This window comes from Rhinolophus ferrumequinum, chromosome 24, assembly GCF_004115265.2.
Source record: "Rhinolophus ferrumequinum isolate MPI-CBG mRhiFer1 chromosome 24, mRhiFer1_v1.p, whole genome shotgun sequence".
In the NCBI taxonomy this organism is placed as follows: Eukaryota; Metazoa; Chordata; class Mammalia; order Chiroptera; family Rhinolophidae; genus Rhinolophus; species Rhinolophus ferrumequinum.
Window position 1 is genome coordinate 42,200,429 of NC_046307.1, and position 23,429 is coordinate 42,223,857.

General features: G+C 50.5%; 1 protein-coding gene across 2 annotated transcripts in view; it reads right to left on the reverse strand.

Annotated features, from left to right (window-relative positions):
* SDK1 (sidekick cell adhesion molecule 1) overlaps positions 1–23,429 on the reverse strand; it is a 431,538-nt gene that overhangs the window by 106,524 nt on the left and 301,585 nt on the right. For both annotated transcript variants that reach the window (XM_033096781.1, XM_033096780.1), the window contains 2 exons: positions 18,324–18,515; positions 14,698–14,819 (listed from right to left, as the gene is read on the reverse strand). In XM_033096781.1, the coding sequence (XP_032952672.1) occupies positions 14,698–14,819; positions 18,324–18,515 (314 nt within the window). The remainder of the gene's footprint in view (positions 1–14,697; positions 14,820–18,323; positions 18,516–23,429) is intronic.

The window sequence follows — 23,429 nt, forward strand, 5'->3', positions numbered from 1 at the left end:
CTACACCTCGCAAAGGCTCTTTCCTCTCTCTAAAACGCACCCGCCCCTTCTGCTGCTTCTCTAAGCAGCTGGCCAACTCCTTCAGAATCTGGAGAGCCTCTGGGCCTTGGGAAGTCTCCACGAACGACACTCCCTCGCCCCCCGCCCCCACTCCGGCTCCCCCAACGAGGCTGCCAGGCGAGATGTCCTCACTGTGTGCCTTCATGGCACCTTCTATGGGTCTCTGACAGAGTACTGATCATATGTCAGCGTATCCACTTAAAAGCATGACTCATACAAACACACAGTGCGTCAAAGATTCATTTTGCTCATTAATGAAGGAACCAGCAGGGTGGTGAGGTCGGTGCAGAGGATGACAGCAGAGCCAAGGTACATGGAGGCAGTGAAAGACAGAACGTTGCCATAGATTGCAAAGTTAGAAGCAAGACTGGTTATAAGAGCGATATGACTGTAAGTTCTGCATCTGCACCTTCCAGTCTTGTACGTGTGAGCATCTCACGTTACAGAGTCGGGGCCAAATCATAAAGAGCAGGTCAGACACGGTTACAGTGCTTAGGGCAGGAGAGCCTCAGCCAGGCTGACTGCACAGGCCCCACGGCTGCCGTCAGCAAACTGCGGCCCGTGGGCCAATCCCAGCCTACTCCTGTCTTTGTAAATAAAGTTTTATTGGAGCACAGCCATGTTCACTGGTTTGTGTATTGCCAGCGGCCACGTCCATGCTCCCACAGCCAGGCCTCATAGTGGTGCAGAGACCATCTGGCCCAAAAGCCTAAAGGATCTGCTATCTGGCCCTTTCCAGAAAAAGCGTGCCTGCCGTGCTTGAGGGTCCCACCCAAAGGGCATGTCTGCTTCCTCTGCCTCATTTCAAGGTCTGGCCACGCTTATCACCTTTGTCCCATGAGTGCCCCCGAGGCAGGGTCTTACTCCTCACTGCACCCCCAACAACTCCCCCAGGGTCCAGCCCAAACTCAGGGCCCAACCTGTTGGTTTAACACATGAATGAATGAATATACAGTCGACCGTGTGCATGATTTCAAAATCAGTATTGAAAATGGGTCGTCATACATGGAGCTCCAAAAGCAAATTATTTCCGAAAACAATTTCACTTACAGACCTCTGGGGGAAAACATAAATTTCTATAATAAAAGGTTTACAGTTTGATCTAAAGAGACCAAGATTCTTTCTAGTAAGAAACAGAGGTCCTTTCATAGTTGCTGGGCCCCTCTGGCTCTAGTTAGATTTCAAGACCATCACGAGAGAATGTTCTAGAAGTAACTAGCTGTTCACTAATGACGCACTGGACACAGAGGGCCGCAGAACCCTTTAAAGATAAAACGAATCAGAGCTCCACGGGGAAGCTGGGACTTTTGACGTTCTTTTCTTCTTCTTCCTTTAAAGTTAACAAACAGCACTTCACAATACTTATTGTAAACGCAGAAATGCTACACATCTCAAACACCTCTCAGCAGACGGTGGTCGTTAGTTCCCATTAGGGAGCAGTCATCATTCTAAAGAGCCAGGAGATGCAGCCCTGCCCACATTAAAGCCAACAGGAGGGCTGCCGGGGCACCCGCCTCCATGCCGCCCCAGGCCGGGAGGCTGGGCCTCTTTGCACACAGGTTCTCCCTTAATAATACCTGGGGGTTCCAGAGGGCCCCCCTTGCCAAGTCACAGTTGTCTGCCTTGGGAAAGCCCCTGTAGTCAGTGGGGCCTCAGAGACGCCAGCTGGAAACCAGCCGGCTGGGGCAGGACCTCAGTGCCCCTACTGCAGGCTGTGGTGACCGCACTGAGCTCAGCACCTCAGAGGCCAGGAGATCAATGGCTACTCAGAGGACATTCATTAACCTCATCCAAAAGTTAACTGCAAATGGAGAGGAGCTAGAGGAGACTGTAGCCTGGGAGGGGAGGGGAGGGGACGTGAGGGGAGGGGAGCAGCAGGCTGGTGGGGGTGGAGGAAACGATGCTCCTTTCATCCAGAGCTAAGGGAGGAAAAAAAGACACTCCAAATATTCATTCCGTGGAAGCCTGCCAAGCCAGTGCACCCTCTTGGCTGAAACTCTGGTGTCAGCAGGAAAACTTGCATGTCAAGCAACTTGCAGTTAGCAAGTCCCCTCTGGCTCTGAGTGGTGTCCCCAGCAGAAGGCAGCAGAGGGCTGGGGGAGGGGACAATGGGGCATCTCGGTGAATCAGCCCGACCAGGAAGGGACGAGGCCTGAGTGAGGCCCAGGGCCAGTCCCGGAACCAAGTCCGGACAGTATGGGGGTTCGCCCAGCGCCTGACTGCTCCTTGATGCCTTGAAACAGCCAGAAGTTGGATGCCCGGGCTGTTCTGCCTGCTCACTCTCCTGCTGGTTGGTTCTTTATTTCTTTTAAACATTTACTGTTCTTTCTATCTTCAGAAGCAGGAGGATTGTGACGTGAGCATGTGGCTCTTCTGTCATGTTCTTCCATCTTAACTCTGCTCTGGGGCGTTTCAGACACCAGGCTCTCTGGGTCCTTTCTGGCCTTCCTGCGGTCGCCTCTCTGGCTCCTCCTCGGCCCCCACTGACCACAAAATGGAGTCTCTCCAGTCGTGTCCTGCCCCCTCCTTTCTCTCCTCAGCAATGGTGTCCTTCCTCCCGCTGTTTGGTGTCCCTCCAAAGGCCACCTCAGGCCCGTGTGTGTGGCCTCACTCCTGCTCCCCCTCCAATGGATGCTTCTCAGTTCAAGCCATTCCTGGGCTGCACCTCCAACCTGACAGGCCTGCAACACGCCCGCTGTCTTCCTCCCAGGACGAAGGCCTTTGGGGGGCCGTGTTCCTGCTCATGGCACCACGGTCCTCTCTCCCTTCTCTGGGAAACACGGAGCGATCTCCCCAGCTCCCCTGCGCCCCTACTCTGCCCACTGGGGGGAGACCCCACTCCCATAGCCTCTCCTAGTTTGCTGGATTTCAGTGACAGGACCCCGGTTTAGAAGCTCCTGACCTGCTGCTTAGATGGCTTTGATAGTCCAGCTTAGTGAATTAAAGAAAGCAGCACGCAGCCACTCGTAAAAGCCTCTCTGCTGTAAACCAAACCCTAGGGTTAGGGCCGCCCGGGCTGCTTGCCCTCAGGTCCCTGGGGACAGTGGCCCAGCTGGCCAACTTCCACAACGGGTACTTTGGAGGCCACAGGTCTCATAGTGCCCTGTTTCTGCGCCCAGGATTCCCCTCCCCCAACAGTCACCTACACAGTCTAGCCTGATAATGACCCTGAAATAGGCCTGAGAATGTTCTGGACCTCAGCCGTCGCAGCCATAGTGTGAGAGGTTACGTGGGATGAACTCGAAGGCCATCCAATTGGAATGGCACATGGCTTTATCCCTCTGAGCCCAGTTCACTGCCCACGGGCCGAGCCTCCTGACCCCGGGCTCCCCCTGCCCACCACCCCTTCTGCCCGCTCTGCCGTCTCAACTGCCCGTTCTCCCTAGGCTTCTGCCGTGCGATTCACCATTCCCAGAATGTGTCCCCTGAAATGTTCCGCTAGTTTTATCAAAAAGTCCTGCCCCTCCCCTGGGAGGCTTCTCCTGGAGGCCATCTGTGGGCACATGAGAGTCCCTGTGCTGGAAGCCCCTGGGGTACTGAGCACACCCTACTTGACTCTGGGGGCTACCATCCCCAGCCCTGAGCCGGGTCCATAAGAGCAGCTGCACGAATGGTGCGCACGCGGGCACAGCCTCGGCCCCACCTCCAGTCTCCCCAGTCCTGAGGGGGAGACGCAAGAGAAGCCTCCAGCCTTCTCTCCCCCTCTCCTGCTTATCTCTAAACAATGACATAACGCAGCCCCTTTAACATGCAGCCAGGGCTGCCGTCCCAGAGGAACTGCCTGGCATGTCTTACGCCTCAAATCTTCGGAATTTTAAACCAGCAAAATAACCTCTGGCCTGGGTCTAGGGCAAAATTATGTCCCAAAGAACTGTTTGCAAAGATAACATGAAAGCAGTTATGACTACGGGGCTGATGACTACTGGACTGAAAATTCAAACATTCATGATTAGCGTCACTGTGTTACGTTACCTGCACAACAGCAATGCCTGCCTTCCATGGATGTCACTGTCCCCTCTCCCTTCTCATAAACGCCCCTGGCCTTTGTCTCCTCATCAGAACACTGTTTGGACTTCTGTCTGAATTAATAATTGCTGAAGAGCTCTTCTTGATTTCAAATAAACGCTTGTTGCCTTTCACTTTGAAAGGCCTTTTTATTTTTAGGTGACCATCTCCAAAACATGCCCAGAGACGTCTGTCACGGATGTTGAGGGGTGGTGTTTGTGTCTGTCCCATCTCTCCCCTAGGACACGATCTCTCTCAAGGACCACCCTGCATGCCCACACCTCCCTGTGCCGGAGGCTGGATTTGGTGCTTCCTCAGGTTCTGACAGGGCAGTGAGGACTCGGGCCCTGGCACTCAGGGAGTGAGGTGTGCGGGAAGCGTCGGGAACAGCACAGGGGTGAGTTTGGCCGGCTCCTGCCTGCGTGACGCTGGGCACCTCAGCCCTGGTATCTGTAAAGTGAGGTCAACAATGACCACCCGCCCCGAGGGTTGTCGGGAGCATCTGAGGGGATGAGCAGTGTGACGTACCCGGCACACCCTGCCTTGTGGCTCCGTGCTGACACCAAGACATGCCGTCCCTTGGGGACACTTTTAGACAGAAACAAACTAGTCCCCAGCAAGGCACCCCCAGGCCTTCCCAGGGCTCCAGCTCCCCTTCCGCGCTCGTCTCCACCTCATCCTGCTCACACACACCTGACGAGGCAGCCACTCAGCTTCCCCAAACGTGTGCAGCCACATTTCTGGATCCTGCGTCTGATGCCCTGACATCCGGGGCCCTGCTGAGCTATTCTCTCTGCTTGGAACGTCTTCCTCCCCATGAAAATATTGCTCAGCTTTCAAGGCCCAACTTAAATCTCACTTCCTACGTGGAGCCTTCCTTGAGTATCCTAGTCAGTCACTCATTTGCTTTCTGACACCGTCTTAGCATTTTTTATAATAATTCTCTCAAGTCGCATTTCTATCCATCATTAGGTTACATCTCAATTGTCCCTCCCACAGTGCCCTCCCCAATTTTGAGTTTTTGGAGGTAGGGACAAAAAGTTTTTGATCTTTATAGTCTGGGACACAGCATGATACCTGAAACTTATCAAATAGTAGGTGCTTAAGAAATGTTTGCTGGAGGACTGAATGACACAAATATAAAGCGTAATGACCGGAAAGATGAAACATACAGGCAAATCTAGAAGTCCAACAACAGAATCAGGAAGAAAGAATCTGAGCAACCTCAAAAAGAGCAGGAAAATATGAGTCTCATAAAATTTAATTTGGTTTGACAGTTGTGATTTATATATACATTGACCTCTATTTCTTGAAAATGACATTTGTGGTAAAACACTTCCCTCAGTCCTACTTGAGTTGTCACTTAGGCTGCAGTATTTTCTTCTCCTGTGGTATTTTAAAAAGTCTCATAATAGAACCTAAGAGGAGCTGATAGACTAATGAACAGAAGGGCCACCTCAAACCATTCATCTTGTACAGATTTCCTATGCTGGCTGAGGAGTAAGAGAGGAAAGTCATTGTAAGGTGTCATTATGGACAATCGGGCAAACAATAAACATTCTGAAATACCCGAGTACGTATTTCATCGTCACCATAACCACCGTGCCTGAACACTTAGGTCGTAGAGTGCTACCCAGCGCAGAGCAGAAACCGGTCTCGGCCAGTTTGCCAGGTGACAGTGTCGTTCCTGAAAGAGCCATTAGAGCTAGTGACAGTGTTCCTGTGCACTTGAGACAGATGATTCGAAACAATGTCACTCTTCTTATTATGGAAAAGAAATTCAATTTTATCAGGGTTTATTAGAATTGCAATGCTGACACTTAGCAAAAGGCCCACAAGCAGCCCTAAAATCCATCCACGATGAGGGAAGGAAATATAATTAGTGGTCAGAAACCCTCAACTCCAGATCTTGAAGGGATGAGACCTGGCCTCTGATGTTGCAGGAGACAGAGCACTAGAATTTCTTTCCCCCATCAGAGGTAACAGGTAGGCAGTAAGACAGTTAAATAAACCGAGGGTGGAAACTCTGCTGGGAAATGGAGACCATGGAAAGCTGGATTTGACAGTTTTCAAGCTGTGGGATTTTTCTTGGTTCCATTTGAATGAATTCTAGGTACCAGCAGCTTGACTCTCTGTGGACACTCTGGGTGCTGGAGCGGGAGCACGGGCTTCCTTCCAGGGTGCACGCCCCCACATACCTGGGGACTTGGCCCTCTGACCAGGACACCCGCAGGGAGCTTCAGCACCGCCCAGCCCAGAGGCTGCCCTGCCTGGCCCTTGGCAGGGCCTGCTCTGGGGCCTGCCTGCCTCTCCAGGCCTTCTCCAGGGCTCAGCCCAGGCCACCCAGGATGTAGCTCTTCCTCTGAAGCCCACACCGTCTCAAGCAGCCAAATGTTTGCCTTGGCTCTAATCTTTTTATTATGTGCTTCCATGTATTAAGTGCGAGTCCCACGCCAATGGTCTCAATGAGTTGTTGTTTTCCTGATGTTATGGCAGGAAACCGTCCCGCAGGTCTTCACCCAGAGCCAGCGCTGCTGGACCCTCCTGCACCGGGAGGACGGATCGTCACTGCCGTGTCTGATGCTCGCGTTGGCGCTGTGGTCCGATGGTCAGCCTATCCCACTGCTGACCTTGCCTGTGGTCACACAGGTCCTAGCTCCCAGCTGGTCCCCTCCTGCAAACAGCCAGGCCCAGTTCATGACGGAACACTGTAAGGACGGGTTGGGGGGCGGTGTGGGCAGCTGGGGATCTGAGTATCCTACTCCAAGGAATCTTAGATTTTCAATGCCAAATTTATGCCACTTTTATAGACTCGTAAAGAGAAAAACGTCACTGAAAACACAGACACAGGAAAGCGGGCGTTTCTGACCACTGAGGGACAGCAGTTTATCTCCCAGGCACAGGCCTCCTGTTTTCAAATGGATGCTCTTCATAGATGAAACCTCCTCTGAGGCCCGCAGCCTTCTGCTTCTCCCGCGAAGGCGACGACACCTGCCATGAGGCCTTGGCACCCCGCTTCTTCCGTGAGTCTTTCCTACTCGCTAGGAAAAGAGCGGCCTTTGGTTTCTCCCCGAGCCCCCAGGTTTTGCACAGGGCTGGACCACAGCAAACACACGGCACAAGGGAGTGGAGGAAGGAATGGGGAGGAAGCGAGTCCAGCCGAGGGAGCCCCGGCGCCACCACTGAGTTCCCGGCCACACAGGGGCTTGAAAAGCCCGGGCAGCTCGGGCACAAAGGAAAATACCGGGTTGTATGAGCTTCACCTTCTGATGAGGGAAACTCATCTGCCAAGAAAACATTTTCCTGGAATTCAGTGCTGGGAGAGGCCTTGGATCAAGGGCATGGTGGGAAGACAGAAGGCTCCATCCATCCCCTACACTGTGCTCACAGGTGCGTAAGGCAGCGGACAGGAAAACGAAGCAACAACGGCCTAACAACGGCCTTCCGTTCCTCAGCCCGTGACCCAGCCCCTCGGCGGGAAGTGCACTGGGGAGATAAAGAGCATGTCCTACACCCCTGACCTCTCCAAGGAACGTGTCACCCCGGAAGACACTGCTTCGGACACGCAGGGCACTGCAGCTTCTGTGAGCGCCTTTCCTGTGGCTCCCAGGCCCCCAGCGCTCCATCCCCACTACTCTTTAGTTACCGAGAGACCAGCACTCTGCAGACGTGTGCTTGATTTTATTAGCTCATAACACTCTCTAAAACAGTTCCTTCCTTTTAAGAAAACGGCTACTATTACACACCCATAAGCACTAAGTGGGCCTTTTTCCCTTTCCATTTTCAGAATGGAAACAGTTTTATCTGCATGCAACGTGTTACCACCGGCATGTTCATTGCAGAACCCTGCTCAGAGCAGCCTCTGAGAAGGCTAGATGTGATCTTGGCTGTGAGAGCACAGCAAATGGCTGCAAACAGCGGGGGTTTACAGAGGAGCTGAGCCGGCCAACAGGAGTGGCGATGAAAACACAGACCGTTTGCATTCTCCCCTTTTATGGAGCACCATCAAAACGTGGGAAGAGACGTTTTGCTCCCTCTACAGTCAAAGGTTACTAATTAAGCAAAGCATTACTGAACCAGAAACACCTATAAAAGCTGCTTTTTAAAATTGGAGCCCACATCAGCTTATCACAGGGCGTTTCGATGGGCTCCTGGGTGATGAGATCTTTCATTCCATAATTCGCTGACGATTGCTCCAAGTAATACAGCCTTTCTGGTGCACTTTAAAAACAGTCAGAATTGGAAGGAACATGTTTTGCAAAGAAGATATGATTGAGAAGTGGATCAAAGGGGAAAAAGTAAACGCTGTGCTGAGGAAGTGTTTTGGAAGGACACGGAAGGCTGCTCGGTGGCTGTCTGCCGAGTCCTGTCCACGGCACCCCGAGGGGGCTCGGAGGTCATGCTCACGGGCCTTCACACCCTCTGTCCTCAACGTCTTGCCAGCACCATAAGCAAACCACTGTAGGTTACCTCCCTGCTCTTCATGTGGTTGGTCCTTAAATGGTGACCTCCCACTCGACTGTGTGCCCCTGAGTCTAACTCCTCTCTGAATTCCAGCCCACATCTGGCAGAGTAAAAGGCAACAACCACTTCTTGGATGACAGACTGGGTGAGGGAACACTGGGGTCTCACTGCAGCATAGAGAGTCTGGTGTGGCTTGTATTCATTCAAAGGGAATTTGGTGTGGAATATTCCAGAAAGCTTCATCTATGCTGCTTACAGTCTCAAGGGCCCCACTGTTCTTAGTTTAGGAAAGGTGGAGCCTGCCTGGACCAGAGAACACACCGAGACCTTCTTGGAGAAGACGGGGTGAACTAAGTGAGGCTTCCTGGAGGACGACATAATATGGGAGGGGGGGAAGAAAGAGAGAGAGAGAGAGAGAGAGAGAGAGAATATGTGTGTGTGTCGGGGTGTGTGTGTGTGTGTGTTTGGGGGCCTTGGAGAGACCATAACAGATATTCAAACATATTTTAAAGCCTCTATAATTAAACAATGTAGAATTAGTGCATGAATAGCCAGGCTAATAGAACAGAATGAAAAGTTCAGGAATAGACCCAAGTGCGCATGGAAATTTAATATCACAAATCAGGAGGAGGTAAAAAACGGACTATTTAATAAACGGCTTTGGGACAATTAAAAAGCTATTTGCAAAATGATAAAAATGAATTCACACCTCACTCCATTTATAAGGACAAATTCCAAATGGATGGAGATCTAAATGCAAAAATGAAACCATTAAAATATTAGTAGAAACTTGGGTGAATTCCTTTACAACCTGAGAGTGGGGAAAACCTCTCTATGGCTCAAAATCCAAAAAGCATACAAGAAAGGACTGATAAATTAGACCTCAATTTTTTTTTTTTTGGCATGTCAAAGAATTACATACAGTGCTGACGAGCATGCAAAATGTTGCAACCTGTAGCAGAGGGATTGGGTAAAGTCTCGAAAATTTACATACCACTCATTGTTTGATCCAGCAATCCCACTCCTAGGGAGGTATCCCAAAGATTCAGTGGCAAAACCACAAGACTGAAGACACCCTTTAGGCGGAGGAATTCCCCCTACCCCCCAAGATGTCCACACCCTAACTCTTGGGACCTGTGAGTATGTCACCTTCCATGGCAGAAGGGACTTTGCAAATGTGATTAAGGTTAGAGCCGGGAAGTTGGAGATTATCCTGGATGTCTGGGAGGAGGAGGCAATCTAATCACAGGAGCCCTGAAAAGTGGAAGTGGGAGGCAGGAGAGCTGGTCGGAGAGATGAGAGGGAAGGAGGACAGAGTGGAAGGCTCAGGTGAGTGCTTCCTGTGAAGGTGCAGGAAGGGGCCAGGAGGAGCCCAGGAGTGCGCATGGTGACCGCCAGCTCGGCTCCACACACGAGGAAGAGAATTCTGACCACCAGGCGAAGCGGCAAGGAAACGGCCCCTCTGGAACCTGCAGACAGGATGTAGCCCTGCCAGCACCTGCAGCTCAGCCCGTGAAACCCAAGCTGGACTTCTGACCGAAAGAGCTATCAGATGATGACTCTGTGTGGTCTAAGCCGCTAAGGTTTTGTTCATTTGTTCTGGCAGCGATGGAAAAGGAACGCACACCCCGACATCCATCACAGAGGACCAGCTAAGTGAACAGCTCTGGCACAGGGGAGACTGCAGCTCAGCAGGCGGGGGAGTCTACATGGCCGCACGGTGCCCCTGAGCCGCAGGCTGAGCGCTGAATGAAGAGCGCGCGCGCACAGGCAGGGAGGAGGGGGCGCAGGCGCGCACACCTGCGAGAACCAAGGCGAGACCCCAGGGAGGATGAGCCCGAGACCCAGGACGGGCTTTTGGAGGAGAGAGGCCGCAGGGCAGAGGGAGAATGGTGAGCGTGAACTTCTCAGAAGCCACCTTTTTTATACAGTTTTGACTTTGAGATCATGCGAGTAAGTTACATGTTCAAAAATAAACTACATTGAAAATGTTTTCACATTTGTTAAAAAGTAAAATGACTTTTAAAGAGAGCAACCACGAAAGATTGAAGCAAAAGAACAAAACAAAAACCCTGAAGTGAGTGAATCTAATTTTGTATTAAGTTGGTGATAGAAGCACACAGAGAAAGGAATTTTAAGACTTCTGATTTCCGTAGTTTGGCTGCACAGCCGCAGTATAACGTAGTCTAAGGGTAAACACTTAAATTGCATTCCGTAGTCTTATTGTTAGTAGTACCACTGAGATTCCAATTCTGAAACTTTTTATACAATAGTAGGATCAAGAGAATAAGTAATCATGTTAATACTGCTAAAAACACAATTTAATACAAGGGAAAGGCTACGTAAAACATAAATTCAAAGTGAAGTAATCTTAAATTTGAATTGGAAATATCAGTATGAACTCATGATGTTTCAAAAAATGTGCATTTCCCCTCTGCCCACTGCCAGGTCTAGAAGCAGTGACTGGCCAGTAGCAATGAGCACCCCTTCCCAACCCTTGGTGCTGTGGGCTTTAAATGCCATTTGACACACATGGGAACCAGCCCTCCACTGCAGGAGCGGTTCCCTGTGCACTTAGGGCAGGAAGGCACAAGACCCTAGGACATCGTGGTGGGAGGAAATCATCCGAGGTCAGGAAGCTCATGTCAAAGGGGCTGGAAGGTGAAGGGCTGCCCATGGGCCAAGATGGGTCAGTTTTAGGTTCAAACAGAATAACGGCTGCAGTGACTGAAACACACTGAGTGTAGAAACATCTATGCTTTCATAATGGTACCCAGGAAAAGAGACAGGGCAAAAAGAGAAAGAAAACTGTTTCACGGGGTCTAACTGGGAGACCAGCTCCTTACTCTGAAGCTGGGAATGAAAAGAAGACTCAGCATTTATCCTGCCTTCCTGTGTCCAGGGTCACTAAGTAGCCTGAGGGATGAGGGGAAGTGAGGAAAGGTTGAGAGAAAAATCGCCATTTTGAACATCTTAAGAAAATACCTAATTTAGGCCCTTAGCTACAAAGCTGATGGAGGAAGCGGATCAGGCTCTGGCTGGGTGTTGGCGTCCCCAAGTTGGACAACTAGACCCGTGTGTGCCGTGAGGTGCTGCAGTCGGAAGGCACACAGTGCCACTGGAAAGTGTGCCCGACGACGACAGGACAGCAAGGAGGAAACGATCCAATCAGGTCTTGAATGAACTTCCAGTTTACAGGAAACAGGGACAGAGGGACAGGAAGTCAAGGGCACATCTGCAATGCAGGACGTTTCAAGGCACAACTGAGACGGCAATGACACGGGGAACACAAGGGGGGTCTAGATGAAAGAGACTTAATGCACAGTGACAGAGGCAGATGAGTGGCTGCTGGCTGCGGAGGGGCCCCCGCAGGAGTCACAGAGGGCGCAGGAGACAGGGGTGGTGGGTGTGGTCCGCATCGGGGCGGCGGTGAGGGTTTTCACCGGCACACGGACATGTATGCCCAAGTCAAAGCTTATCAAAGAGTACACTAAATACATCAAGTTTACTGTATGTCAATTATACGTCGATAAAGCTATTTAAAAAATTTTTAAACGATTTAGGACACATGACAACCAAATGTGTAGTGTGAACTTTGTGTGGATCCTGTTTTCTTCAAAACCATAGTGAAAAGATGTTTTTGGAAAATTTGGGGAAATCTGAATGTGGACTAATTTTAGATGATAATAAGGAATTTTTATTAATTAGGCATGATGATGATATTATAATTATGATAAAAAGTATCCGTATTATAACGTCAAGTTTTTATGGGAGGGAGACCTGCAGACAAATGCCCAGACTAGGAGATGGTCTTCCCAGCCCACCAGAGCCCGCCAGGCACCCTCTCCTGCGCTGGGTCCCACAAGACCCCCAGACCTAGTACTCGAAGGCCAAAAGTTGCTTTTCCTTCTGGAACGGCACCGAAGTGGAATCATACGATGTGCACTCAAATGATGAGCCTGGCTTCCTTTGTTTATCATCATGTTTGTGAAACTTGTCCACATGGTTGTGTGTACATGTATCTTCGAGATACATGCTGATTATTTGGTGGTGAAATTACATGGGGTCTGAGACATGCTTTAAAACACTTCAGCAACAACACAAGGGGACTGGATAAATCTAGATAATAGACTAGACGAAATAGCTCTCACGTATCGGGAGTTCATTACAGTATTCTCTTTCCTTTTAGGTATGTTAAAAAAATTTAAAGAAACAGGTTGTGGGAGACAGAAGCATAAAGCAGACATGCGGGGCAGAGACTGCTTGGGTTCACCACATCACCCCCCTTCTTGGGTAAACTCAGCGACACTTCCCAGACTCCCGTGGACAGAACACAGTACAGGTGGTGTGATCTCGTCTGGCTCTGGAAGCACAGAAAAAAGCTCTTGTGTGGTGAGCCATCAAGACGCTGGCGTTTCTGTCACCGAGGCCTGGCCTCACCTGACACCCAAGTCTAAAGCTGGCACAGCATCCTTGGCACATACCATGCTCAGCCATAAGGTGGCCCAGGCACACCAGGGCACCCCACATGCTCCTGGGCCCTTGAAAGTGCTTGCCCAGCGACTTCTGATGGATTTGAAGATGTTAGATTTGCTTTTCATGTGACATCGCCATTTTTCTCCTATTCAGTGGTTCCCCTTATCTTTGAGGGAGACATTCCAAGACCCCCAGCGGATGCCTGAAACCGCGGATAGCACCAAACCCTGCATATACTGTGTGTTTTCCTACACATGCACACCTGTGACAAAGTCTGATTTATAAACCAGATACAGTAAGAGATTAACAATAACCAAGAATAAAATAGGCTCGTTATAAGCACACTTGTAAGGAGAGCGTGTGAATGGCTTTGGGGCCATTATGAAGTGAAATCAGGGTGACTCGAGCACAAGCACTGTGAACAAGGACCGTAGACCTGATAACAGACGAGTCCGAAGTGACCCATGGGCGGGCGTGTCTGCGGCGTGGAGACGGCGGCCGAAGGGATGAGTCACGTCTCGGGCCGCAGAGTGGGCGGGTGCAAGATATCATGGCGTTACTCAGAATGGCCTGAAATGTAAACCTTAGGGATTGTTTATTTCTGGAATTCTCCGTTTAATGTTTTTGGACTGCAATTTTGTTTTTCATTCACTGGGGATTTCTTTTTTGCGTTTGATGTGAGTTAAGAATATACTGTGATTTTTTCTAAGTTAACAATTGTTCCAGCCCCATTTATTGATCAGCCCCAACTAGTTAGTTCGTACCTTTAGAATCCTGCATACGTTTCTAGAAATGGTTGCTTCATGAGAATTTTGAATATGGCTACGGAATTTGTTCCCTGACGTCTGGTTCCCAAGACTGAAGTGGCTTACAGAGGAGTAGTCATGAAAATCACTACTTTGTCACTTCACTGCTTCCCATAATTTGGCTCTTTTCTCCTGCTGTTATCCGAACATGGAAGAGCGGCTGTGTCGCCCTCTCAGACCCACAGCCCTCCAGGGGCTCGACTGCTTCTGAGTGACAGGAGAAGTCTTTTTCTGACTGTGCGATAGGCCCTGGGGCCCCAGGCAAACGCCTTTCCCACCAATCTTCCCTCCCCTCCCCCAGCCTTCGGACCCCCTGCTGGCCCTCACGTGGAACATGCATGGTCCAGTCCCAGCAACTGGATCTTCTCTCTCCCAAGAGAGAAATTTCTCCTTTACAACAGAAACTTTGCCAGTTTTTGTTTACTGCTTTATCCCTCATGCCTAGGATAGCCACTGGAAATAAACATGCTTTATTAATATTGTTGAGTGAATGCATACTCATTCATTCATTCATTCATTCATTCAATAGACAAGTCGTACCAATTCATTCTCTTAGTATGTTTGGTAGCTGATTGTGATACAGAATTTTTTGAAAAATCAACCAACTATGCTATCAAATTTTGGATACCTCTTTTGAACCAACTTGAGTTTTAACCCTTATTATCACTTCTATTGTCCAGTAAGACTCCAGTCTAACATCTCGGGTTCCCTTATCTTTCCACATCCTTTCCACAGACCCCAGTTGTCTCCAGCCTGTGCTCGTCCTTCAAACATGACCACCCTGCCATCCGCCCCTACGTCAGCTCCAGCCCATGGTCTCTCAGATGCGGGCCCCAGGGCACTGCTCTTAGAGAACTCCAACTCTCAGCTCTGATGAGGCGCTTACCTGTCCCTCCACGACCCATCTGGAGATCGACGTCTTCCCGTCATAGCCCGGCCGGAACTGAAGAGTGGCTGAGCGAGGGCTGATGTTGGAAATGACCAGATTGGATGGGGCACCAGGAAGTTCTAGAGATAAATGAGAGAGGAAAGGTAGAGATTTAAATTCTGGCACAGATGAGAAATGCCTCAAACAGGTCGCAAACAAACATTTTCAAAATGCATTTATACCTAGAAAAGGATTTGTTTTCAAAACCACGAAAGCAAGGACAGAGCTTCCCCAGGAACACGATCACAGTGTGATTCATACTTAGTAGGGTCACCTAAAAGGCTCCCTGCCATGTGAAGTGGCATTTGAGGACAATAATGTGGCCTCTTCGAGGGTAAACTCTAAAGGTGGGGATCGTCTTTAGAGCACGTCCTTTCAGAGCAGGTACTTGTGGGACAGATACTTGCTGAATGAAGTGAGGATGAACGAGCGGCTCCTAAAAGCACACAGAGAACTGGGTGCCCACCTCCCCTGGATGGTGGGCGTGATGCACGTGCACACACCAAGGGTTCCAGGCAGCATGACACCGGCAGGTGGGCAGCTCCTGAGCCTCTGGTTTCCAAGACAACCACATTCAGGTGAAAGTGCAGAACTCTTCTTACTCCAACTGGGTTCAGCTGCCTGGCAACTACATGGGGGAGGGTGTGTTCTGAACGCTACCTGCTTGCTGCATAGAGACCCTTCGGTAGGCTCCTCCCCCAAAGGGCCTGTCCCACTCAGAAGTGAAAGACCGTGACTTCAAAATGACAGCTCTTACATGAGTGTGAAACGCAAAACACTCTAGAGAAAGATAATGGGGGAGAATGAAGGAGAGAAATGCAGTGCAAGCAGCAGAAAGGCTTTCAGGCTGCACAGCTCCGAGGAACGGCTTCCCCGTTCGCCACTGCCTGGGGCATGCAAACCCCGGGCTTGCACAGGAACACTAAAACCACTCTCGTGATCAGTTCCGCACTGGCACAGGCAGGTCTCTAGGATCTCAAGGGTCCTTTCCACATCTACTTTAATGAATTTGAGGCAGAAAATGTTTAAATCGAAGGACAAGTGACGCTTCTTTATATTTCTCAGCTCTCTGGATTCTTAAAAGAGTCCTTCAGTCATTAACGGATGGAAATTTCAAACACAGCAAACAGAATACAGCCTCCAAAGTGGTCGCCATCATGATTTTGCTTCTGGCCGATGCTTAGAACACTCAGCGCCGTCTTTGGAAGACTCTGGCTCCAGGTGACCTGACTTGTACCTTGCTCTCCAACGCTTCTGAGCGACATGAGAAGTTTTTCAGCTGTGTGATCGGCCCCGGGCTCTCTGAAAACCCATTTTCATCAGGGGTCCATTCAGCATGGTCAGGCCCCCCTCCCTTCTGAGTCCCGCTCTGCAGCTCACGTCATGCTCGTCACAGGAGCGCCGGGGACCGGGGCCTTCTGGAGGCCAGCTAGCCTGCTCCCTGCCCTGGTTGGATAGTGTCCAAACCATCCAAGGGAAAAGCTGCTCACACCTCTGGGTGGGCTCCAACGTTACCCCCAGTCACTCTATGTGAGCTATTTCTAACAAATTTAACAATATGCCATCATTACCACCACCCCTAGTTGTTAAAGTACTAACTATTTTAAATATGTGCTTTGGGAACTGGCTATTTACTAGACGAAAATGAATCTGTGTGTAAGCCAAAGACTTCTTTCTTAAAAGAATAAATGTGTTTTGTAAATGCCTTTTTATAAAATACCAGTTGCCTCAGAATCTGGCCCCGACCAGCATCCTCCATGGCACCTGAGGCCTTGTTCCACAGGCACATTCTCCAGCCTCGCCCAGCCCTGGGAGGGCCCTGGGAAATGGGCCCAGCAAGCAGTTTTTAAAGAAGCTCCAGGGACTGATGCACGTGACAGTAGGAACTACTGCGTTGGCAAGAGGACAGTGACGGCTGTTTCTTTGTGGACAGTAGACTTGCTTTGGGACATTGCTGGGCTCAAGGCTCCCCAGCTGGCAGGGTGGGTCTACTGGCTTCTAGAAAGCTCCCTAAGAGGTTATTCTCCTTTCCACCACCACATATAAATTGTTGGACTGCTGGGTTGTCTCACTGACCTGTGAGGAGGGGTATTGAGCTGTGAGCACGTGTACTCCGAGGGGATTCTTTTTTGACGGCACACGTTTGATTTGTTTTGTTTTCTCTTCAGATCATGCTTATTACCCTTGCAACAAAATAATCAGGTTATAAGACGGAACTGGATCTGGGGCTACCACATGGGATAAATGCTGGTTTCAGGGGGATCTTTCAGGCCCTTACGAATAAGGCAATCGTGCTGTTCTCAAAGACCAAAATAAGGCAGACTGGCATCTTTTAAATGGCAAGAGACCTACAGCTTTAATTACAAAATTGAACTGGTAACCCCACAATATTTTATCACAGGTATTTATGGATTCCTTGGAGAAGCACTTTCATTTCCAACATAAACTTTAAAACTGGAGAGAAAACGATGAGTAGCAATTGTCCAGAGCTGAAAGAAGTGTGCTGAACCTCTAAGAAGATAATCTGCATTTCAGAAGGACATGACAGCACGTGTCACCTGTTCCCACAGCAGCCAGCAAACTCAACCTTAGCAGGTGGCTTTGCGTGAACACTCTCCTCACCTGGACGCTGTCTCTCCCTCTCTCTCGTTCCCTTCCCTTCCCACCTTCTCCTACTGCTTATTCTGTACTCAAACACAAATTTTCATTGTTTTGTTGAATGAATAAAGTTTTATGCTTCGCACTGTGGACGAAAAAGGGGTTCTATGGGAAGCAACCTCAACAGGGTGATCTAATCATAGATTCCTAACTGGGCAATCACACGTCTTGTCCCAGGCATGGAATTTCTTTAGTAAAAGGCTCATCTTGGCCTTAAGCAGCCCAGTCCATTGTTTCTGTGCATCTAGTTCACACACCTTTGAAATGCCAGAGGGGTCCTCTTTTTCAGACCCGTGAGGGGCGTAACCACCTCACGGGGACACATAACTATCCAGTAATCTAAACCCCGCCTTGCTTTCTCCCACCTTCATATAAATCTTCCTTAGTTCCATCCTTAATTTCAAATGCATATGCACACTCTTACTGTCTGAAACATTTGAGATCCTGCTTTCTGGCAATTGTCGTCAGTTTGGCTCAAGTAAATGCAAATAAATTCTTAACAAAATTTTTCTGTAGGTGTGGACATTCCTTATGTCGACACAATTCTTAATTTTGATATCAACATTCCCTACTTCTCTTTCTCAAATACGGTTTGCATTTTCCTTCTGTGAGATCCTTGATTTACAGTTTCCTTGGAGGGCGGGACCTCAGTCCTGGAACCCAGGTCTCTCCTCCCTGTCCATCAGCCCATTTCCACCAACCCACACGCTGACAGAAGAAAGGTTAAGCCACGCTCAGAAGACGCTGGGAAACAAGGCTGATGGTGGGTCATCATCCACTTAACCCCCAACCACTGCAGCAGGAAACTGATACCCCTCTTTCAAAGGCCCCCAGTAGCTTCTCCACAAAAATGCCAATCAACTCTGAGTGTCAGAAATCTCTAAGGGAAACGAGGAGCAGGGAGGCCGCAGTGCGATCTTACTGACCTGGGGGCACTCCAGAAGAGATGGTGGACGAGGTCGCCAGGCCGGCCCCCAGCGCAGTGATGGCGGCCACCTCAATGGTGTAGGTGGTGAGAGAAGACAGTCCTTGGATTTTATATTCGTGCGTCGTGCTATTGAGAGTGTGTGTGAGCCGAGAGTTGTTCTTCCCGTACACTTCCCAGGAAATCTGATAGCCTAGAAAGTAGTAACAGAGTTAGTTTGGGGTCTCCTGAAAGCCAAGGGCAAAGGCTGGATGCCCTGCTGGACTTGCGGATTCCTGACATCTAGTAGGAACCCACTGCCCTAACGAAATGCGCCTAGAGTTGCGCCTCCATCCTGTATGCTCCCCGAGAAACCCCTATGGCACCACTTAGTCCTGGGTGGCCTGGTCCCATGCCACAGAGCGAGCTGCAGCAGGACAAGGCCTGTCTGACATTCTGGTAACCTCAGTAGCTGGTGCATGGATTGAAGGATGACAAATGATACGGCCAGCCTGCTGTGCATGACTTAACCTTCTCTTGTCAAATTATGGATGCATTTCAGCAATATTTCCATTTTTATAAGCTCATATTTTCATTAGACAGTGCCCTAAATCAGTAGCTTGCTGCTGGGTTGCAACTAATTTGTGGAAACACGGCTCCTTTTCCTCCGGGGATGACGGATAGAACACTCTTCCCCTGTGCGGAGCGCCTTGCCTTAAAAAGGTGTCTCTTCACCCAAGTATCTAAGTTTCGCTTCTGGCTCGGCCTCCCCCGCCTTTGAGCCCCTGGTTTCCTAGTGAAATCTGATTTTCCCCGGTACTCTGTTCAGTCCAGCAGGGCCTCATAATCACAATTTATTCAACCTCAGATACCATCGTGATTTTGGGCTCAGAGAAAAAAGACCCAGCCAGCCCCTGAATCAACCCCCTCGGAGGGGAGTTTATGTGATTAGAGAAAGCTTAAGCCTGTCTTGTAAAGAGGGAGACGGTGATGGAAAGGGCTCCCGGGTCCCAAGGCAAAGGGAAACCACTGAAAATGCTTGCTTTTCCTTCTTTCCAGTCAATAAGCTCGGGGATGCTGAAGCACTAGTAGGCGTCCTAAAGTTCCTTCTCATTCTGATGAAAGCAATAAATATAGTTAGAAACTTGTACTTCAGGTAAACAAGAATTTAGAGGACAGCGTTTGGGACTTGAATATTAAAAAAAAAAAAAAGATTAATGTCAGAAGCCGCTGCCTGTCTGCTGTCCCTCAGCCCTCTTCCAGCCCAGGGAGTAAAGATAGGCAGAAAGCTGGGTGCCTCGGTGCACATCAGAGCCCCCCAACTACTTCCTGAAGGCCACGGTGGCTTCTGGGCCCCGGCCCAGGCCCCTGGGGACCGCTAACCCCTTCTTCGGCTGCAGGACCCAGCCTGCCTGTCTCTCACGGGCTGACCACTCAACGCCGCCCTTGTCCCACTCCCACCCTGGCTCTAGACGACCTTATGATGCTGCCCTCCTGGCTATCCAATCTGACACCCACCCTCGCCATTCTCAATGCACTAAAACCAATCAGTTCTTCCCTTTTTGCTAATTCAGAATTTTGAAACTAATTGTACAACTTTAAAGAGAGACAAACCTTCCAGGGAACGAGTACTAATAACTTCACACGCATAGAGAGTATTTACCACGGTCCTGTGGTGTTCCGAGCCCCTTATACATATTAATTATTTAGTCTTCACAGCAGCCCTCTGGATTGGAGCCGTCATCACCCTCATTTTACAAAAAAGAAAACCATGGTACAGCGAGGATGGTGAACTTGCTAGAACCTGGCTGGGGTTTTCAGGGAATGGCCAGGCTCTCTGCGCCCCCCAGGGCCTCCTTCCAAACCAGCTGTCTCGCAAGTCGTGACGTACGAGGAAGCTGGGAAGCCACCCCTGACCTTGGTGGGCTCTGCCTGATCAATCTAAATAAGTTGGCATTCAGGGTCTCCTCTGAAAGGATGGAAAGAGAAAGCTTTGCTAGTCTTACAATCTTGTCTGTTAGACAATTTTATTTGTTTTAAAGCTGTCCTTCATCAGAATTTGCTAAACACAGCGTCTTGTGCAGCACGGCAATGTGGAGCCCACACACCACACCCCAGCGTGTCAGCAGGGCAGCCGTGCGGGGCTGATGGGCACGGTCACTCGGCATGCTCCAGCCGTCACGGATGCCCGCAACGCCAGTGGCTGCCCGAGGAGCCTCCTCTCCGCGGGCAAGGCACGAGGAAACCCCGGCAGAGGGGAGATGGTGCGAGGTGCTGGCCGCACACAGGTGGACGGAGCTGTGGGCATGTGCTGGGGAACAGAGCCTCCGATGTCGCACAGCGTTTTGGGACGTGCACGTTTCAGGCGGTTGCAGCGTGTGAGGGTTGAGGGGACAGAGCTGCCAGGGCCGGGAGCCGGCCGCCTGTGGTCGGGACGCTACCTGCTCCGAACGGCTGCCTAACTGAGACTGACGATCGAGGGAGCTTCAGAAATAATTCTCTGTTGGTCTGAAGTAAATTCTCTACAAGAGAGCAGTACATCCAATCACAAACTGTCTGTCTGCATCCTGGCCCTCATAAATCAGTTCACGGAGCGAGAGCGGAAGATGCTGGAATTCACAATAAGAGCGAAATGGGCAATTTGCTGGGGGGGGGGGGGCACAGGCCGCCCTCCTGGCGCCTCCCTCTCTTCCAGCCCCAGATAATGGAGGCTCAGGAGCTGCTCACCTGCAAGTGCTGCTCACAGGCTGGTAAAGTGCGGCCTCCTACCGCGTTTCCCCGAAAATGAGACCGAGCCGGACCATCAGCTCTAATGTGTCTTTTGGAGCAAAAATTAATATAAGACCCCGTATTATTTTACTATAATATATATTTTACTATAAGACCGGGTCTTATATACTACACTGCACTGCACTATACTATACTATAATATACTATAATACCGGGTATATAATACAATACAATACAATACCGGGTCACATACCAATTTCTGCTCCAAAGGCGCACTAGAGCTGACGGTCGGCCAGGTCTTACGTTCGGGGAAACGGGATGGGCCATCAACGGCCCATGATGGGCACACACTGAAGCGCAGCCTATGGTCTTCACAGGGGCTTCGAAGGACGGCGGGTGCTGCCACATCGACATTCCCGACTGTGGCCCTGGGAGGCCAGGTTTGCCAACAAGCGCGGCTTCCCTTTTGCTGCACATGGCAAAGCCCTCTACCTCCAGCATGGACTAGCCCTTCCAAGTGCCGCCAGAATGTGCCACTGGCAACCAGGCCAATGTGGGGGTGCTAACCTGTCAGTAGGGATGGAGAGTCCAGTGCCAGGGAGAGTGTCACCAAGGGCCGGGGCCACTGGGGAGGTGGTGGCAGAGACACCCAATGCAACCAAGAAAACAGCCATTGGGTCTCACCTGTGGGCGGCCTTCACCCCCACACCTTTCCCAGATAGCTGCAGGCATCTACCCCAAATTTGCGGGCTCTGGGCACATTTGACATGTGGCTGTCAAAGGCCAGATGAAGTCAAAGCGGGCCAGGTGGCCTCTGAGAGGGAAAAGCAGAGCGTCTGCCCGAAGCTGTGCTCCCAGCCAAGGCTCAGAGTGGACAGGATGCCAGCTGACCCGGCTCTGAAAAACCAGAACTTCGAAGGCCAAGTTTCATAGTCAACAATAGGTGTGGCTGGGAACTACAGGCATTTGTTTAAATAAAATGTGAAAATGAGCTAAGCCCCACTGGCTGCTGAGAACAGAGGCTCATGAATTGAAATATTGGCAACCAGCACTTAGGGGTGAAATGTTGGCTCCACTCAAACGACGGTAGCCGCGTTTACTTTAAAATGAAGACAACAATAAAGTGTGTGTGTGTTCAGAAAGGATGGGCAGGGCTCTGGCACGAATACGTAAGAAGGGGAGCCCCTCTGTGTCAAACTGCCCCCCCAAGGGGTCCTGGCCAGACTGAGAATGGGGCAGGCGGGCAGATGGCAGTGACGTGCCTCTCCCACCAGGTGGCCCACCTCTGAGATCCTGCAGCTTGTTCAGGCCACACACTGGTCCCCCGGGGTTCCAGTCCCCCGGGGCTGGGGGCTGGGAAGCCTTTTCCTCCACATGGTCGCCTCCCTCCCGCTGACGGGTTTGGCTTTGTTTTCCCTGGCACCAGCTTATCTGTGCGGCTGGTCTCCCCTTCGTTTGACTCCTTTTACTCCAGGCACAGGGGCCTTCTCCCTGCACACTCAGCATTTGCGACGCTGTACTAAGCTGGCCGCAGACGCACACAGGTCTGGGTTTTGATTTTGGACAGTGACTTCCTCCCATTACTGGAGCTCGAACCTTATTGAGAGTGGGCATTTCCACATCAGCTTCTGGGGGCAGAACCAGATTCATAAGTTGAGGTTTGCAAAGTGAGGGTTGGAGGCAACATCAGATCACAGGTGCCCTTTGTGATGTGACCTGAGCACCCCATTCTGTATGGGGTCCTGGTGGCGTTCGGATGACAGAGAGCACTTTGCAGATAATAAGTGGGGGGTTGGCCTGTGTGTACGAACAGTGCCCGGCGGTGCGCTGGGGCACCGGGACACTGAAGGGCCCCAGACACAGCGTGCTCCTGCCTGTGTCGGAGACACTGCACGGCCTCTCGCTCGAGTCATTTCCAAGCTCAGGCTCAGAGCGGGCTCGGAGCCTCTGCATACATCCTGTCTTTGCAAAGCTGAGCTTGTGGTGGTTTCTGTGATAAGGAAGCACGTGCTACATGAAAGCCAACGCGGAACAGGACATTAAGGTGGCAGGTCCACTATTCCCCATGTGAGAGGAGGCGCCGTGCCAGCGGAGCACACTCCATTAGGAACACACAGCCCAGGTCCTTTAAGGAGGAAATACACATTTTTCCAGTTAATGCATATTATTTATTCAAATGGCTATTAAGTTGTTGGCATATAAATTTGAGTTGCTTGCACCTAACTAACTAATCAACAGGACTGTTAGGTATTTCTGTGGCCTGGGGTACGTTGAGAAACTTCGGGAGATGCCAAGGGAGCTGTGAACCCAGGAAGAGAGGAAACGTCTAGGTTGGGGTGAACAGCATGGTTAGTGTGTGCCTGCATGTGGGACGGGGCCAGGGTCACTACTGCGGCTG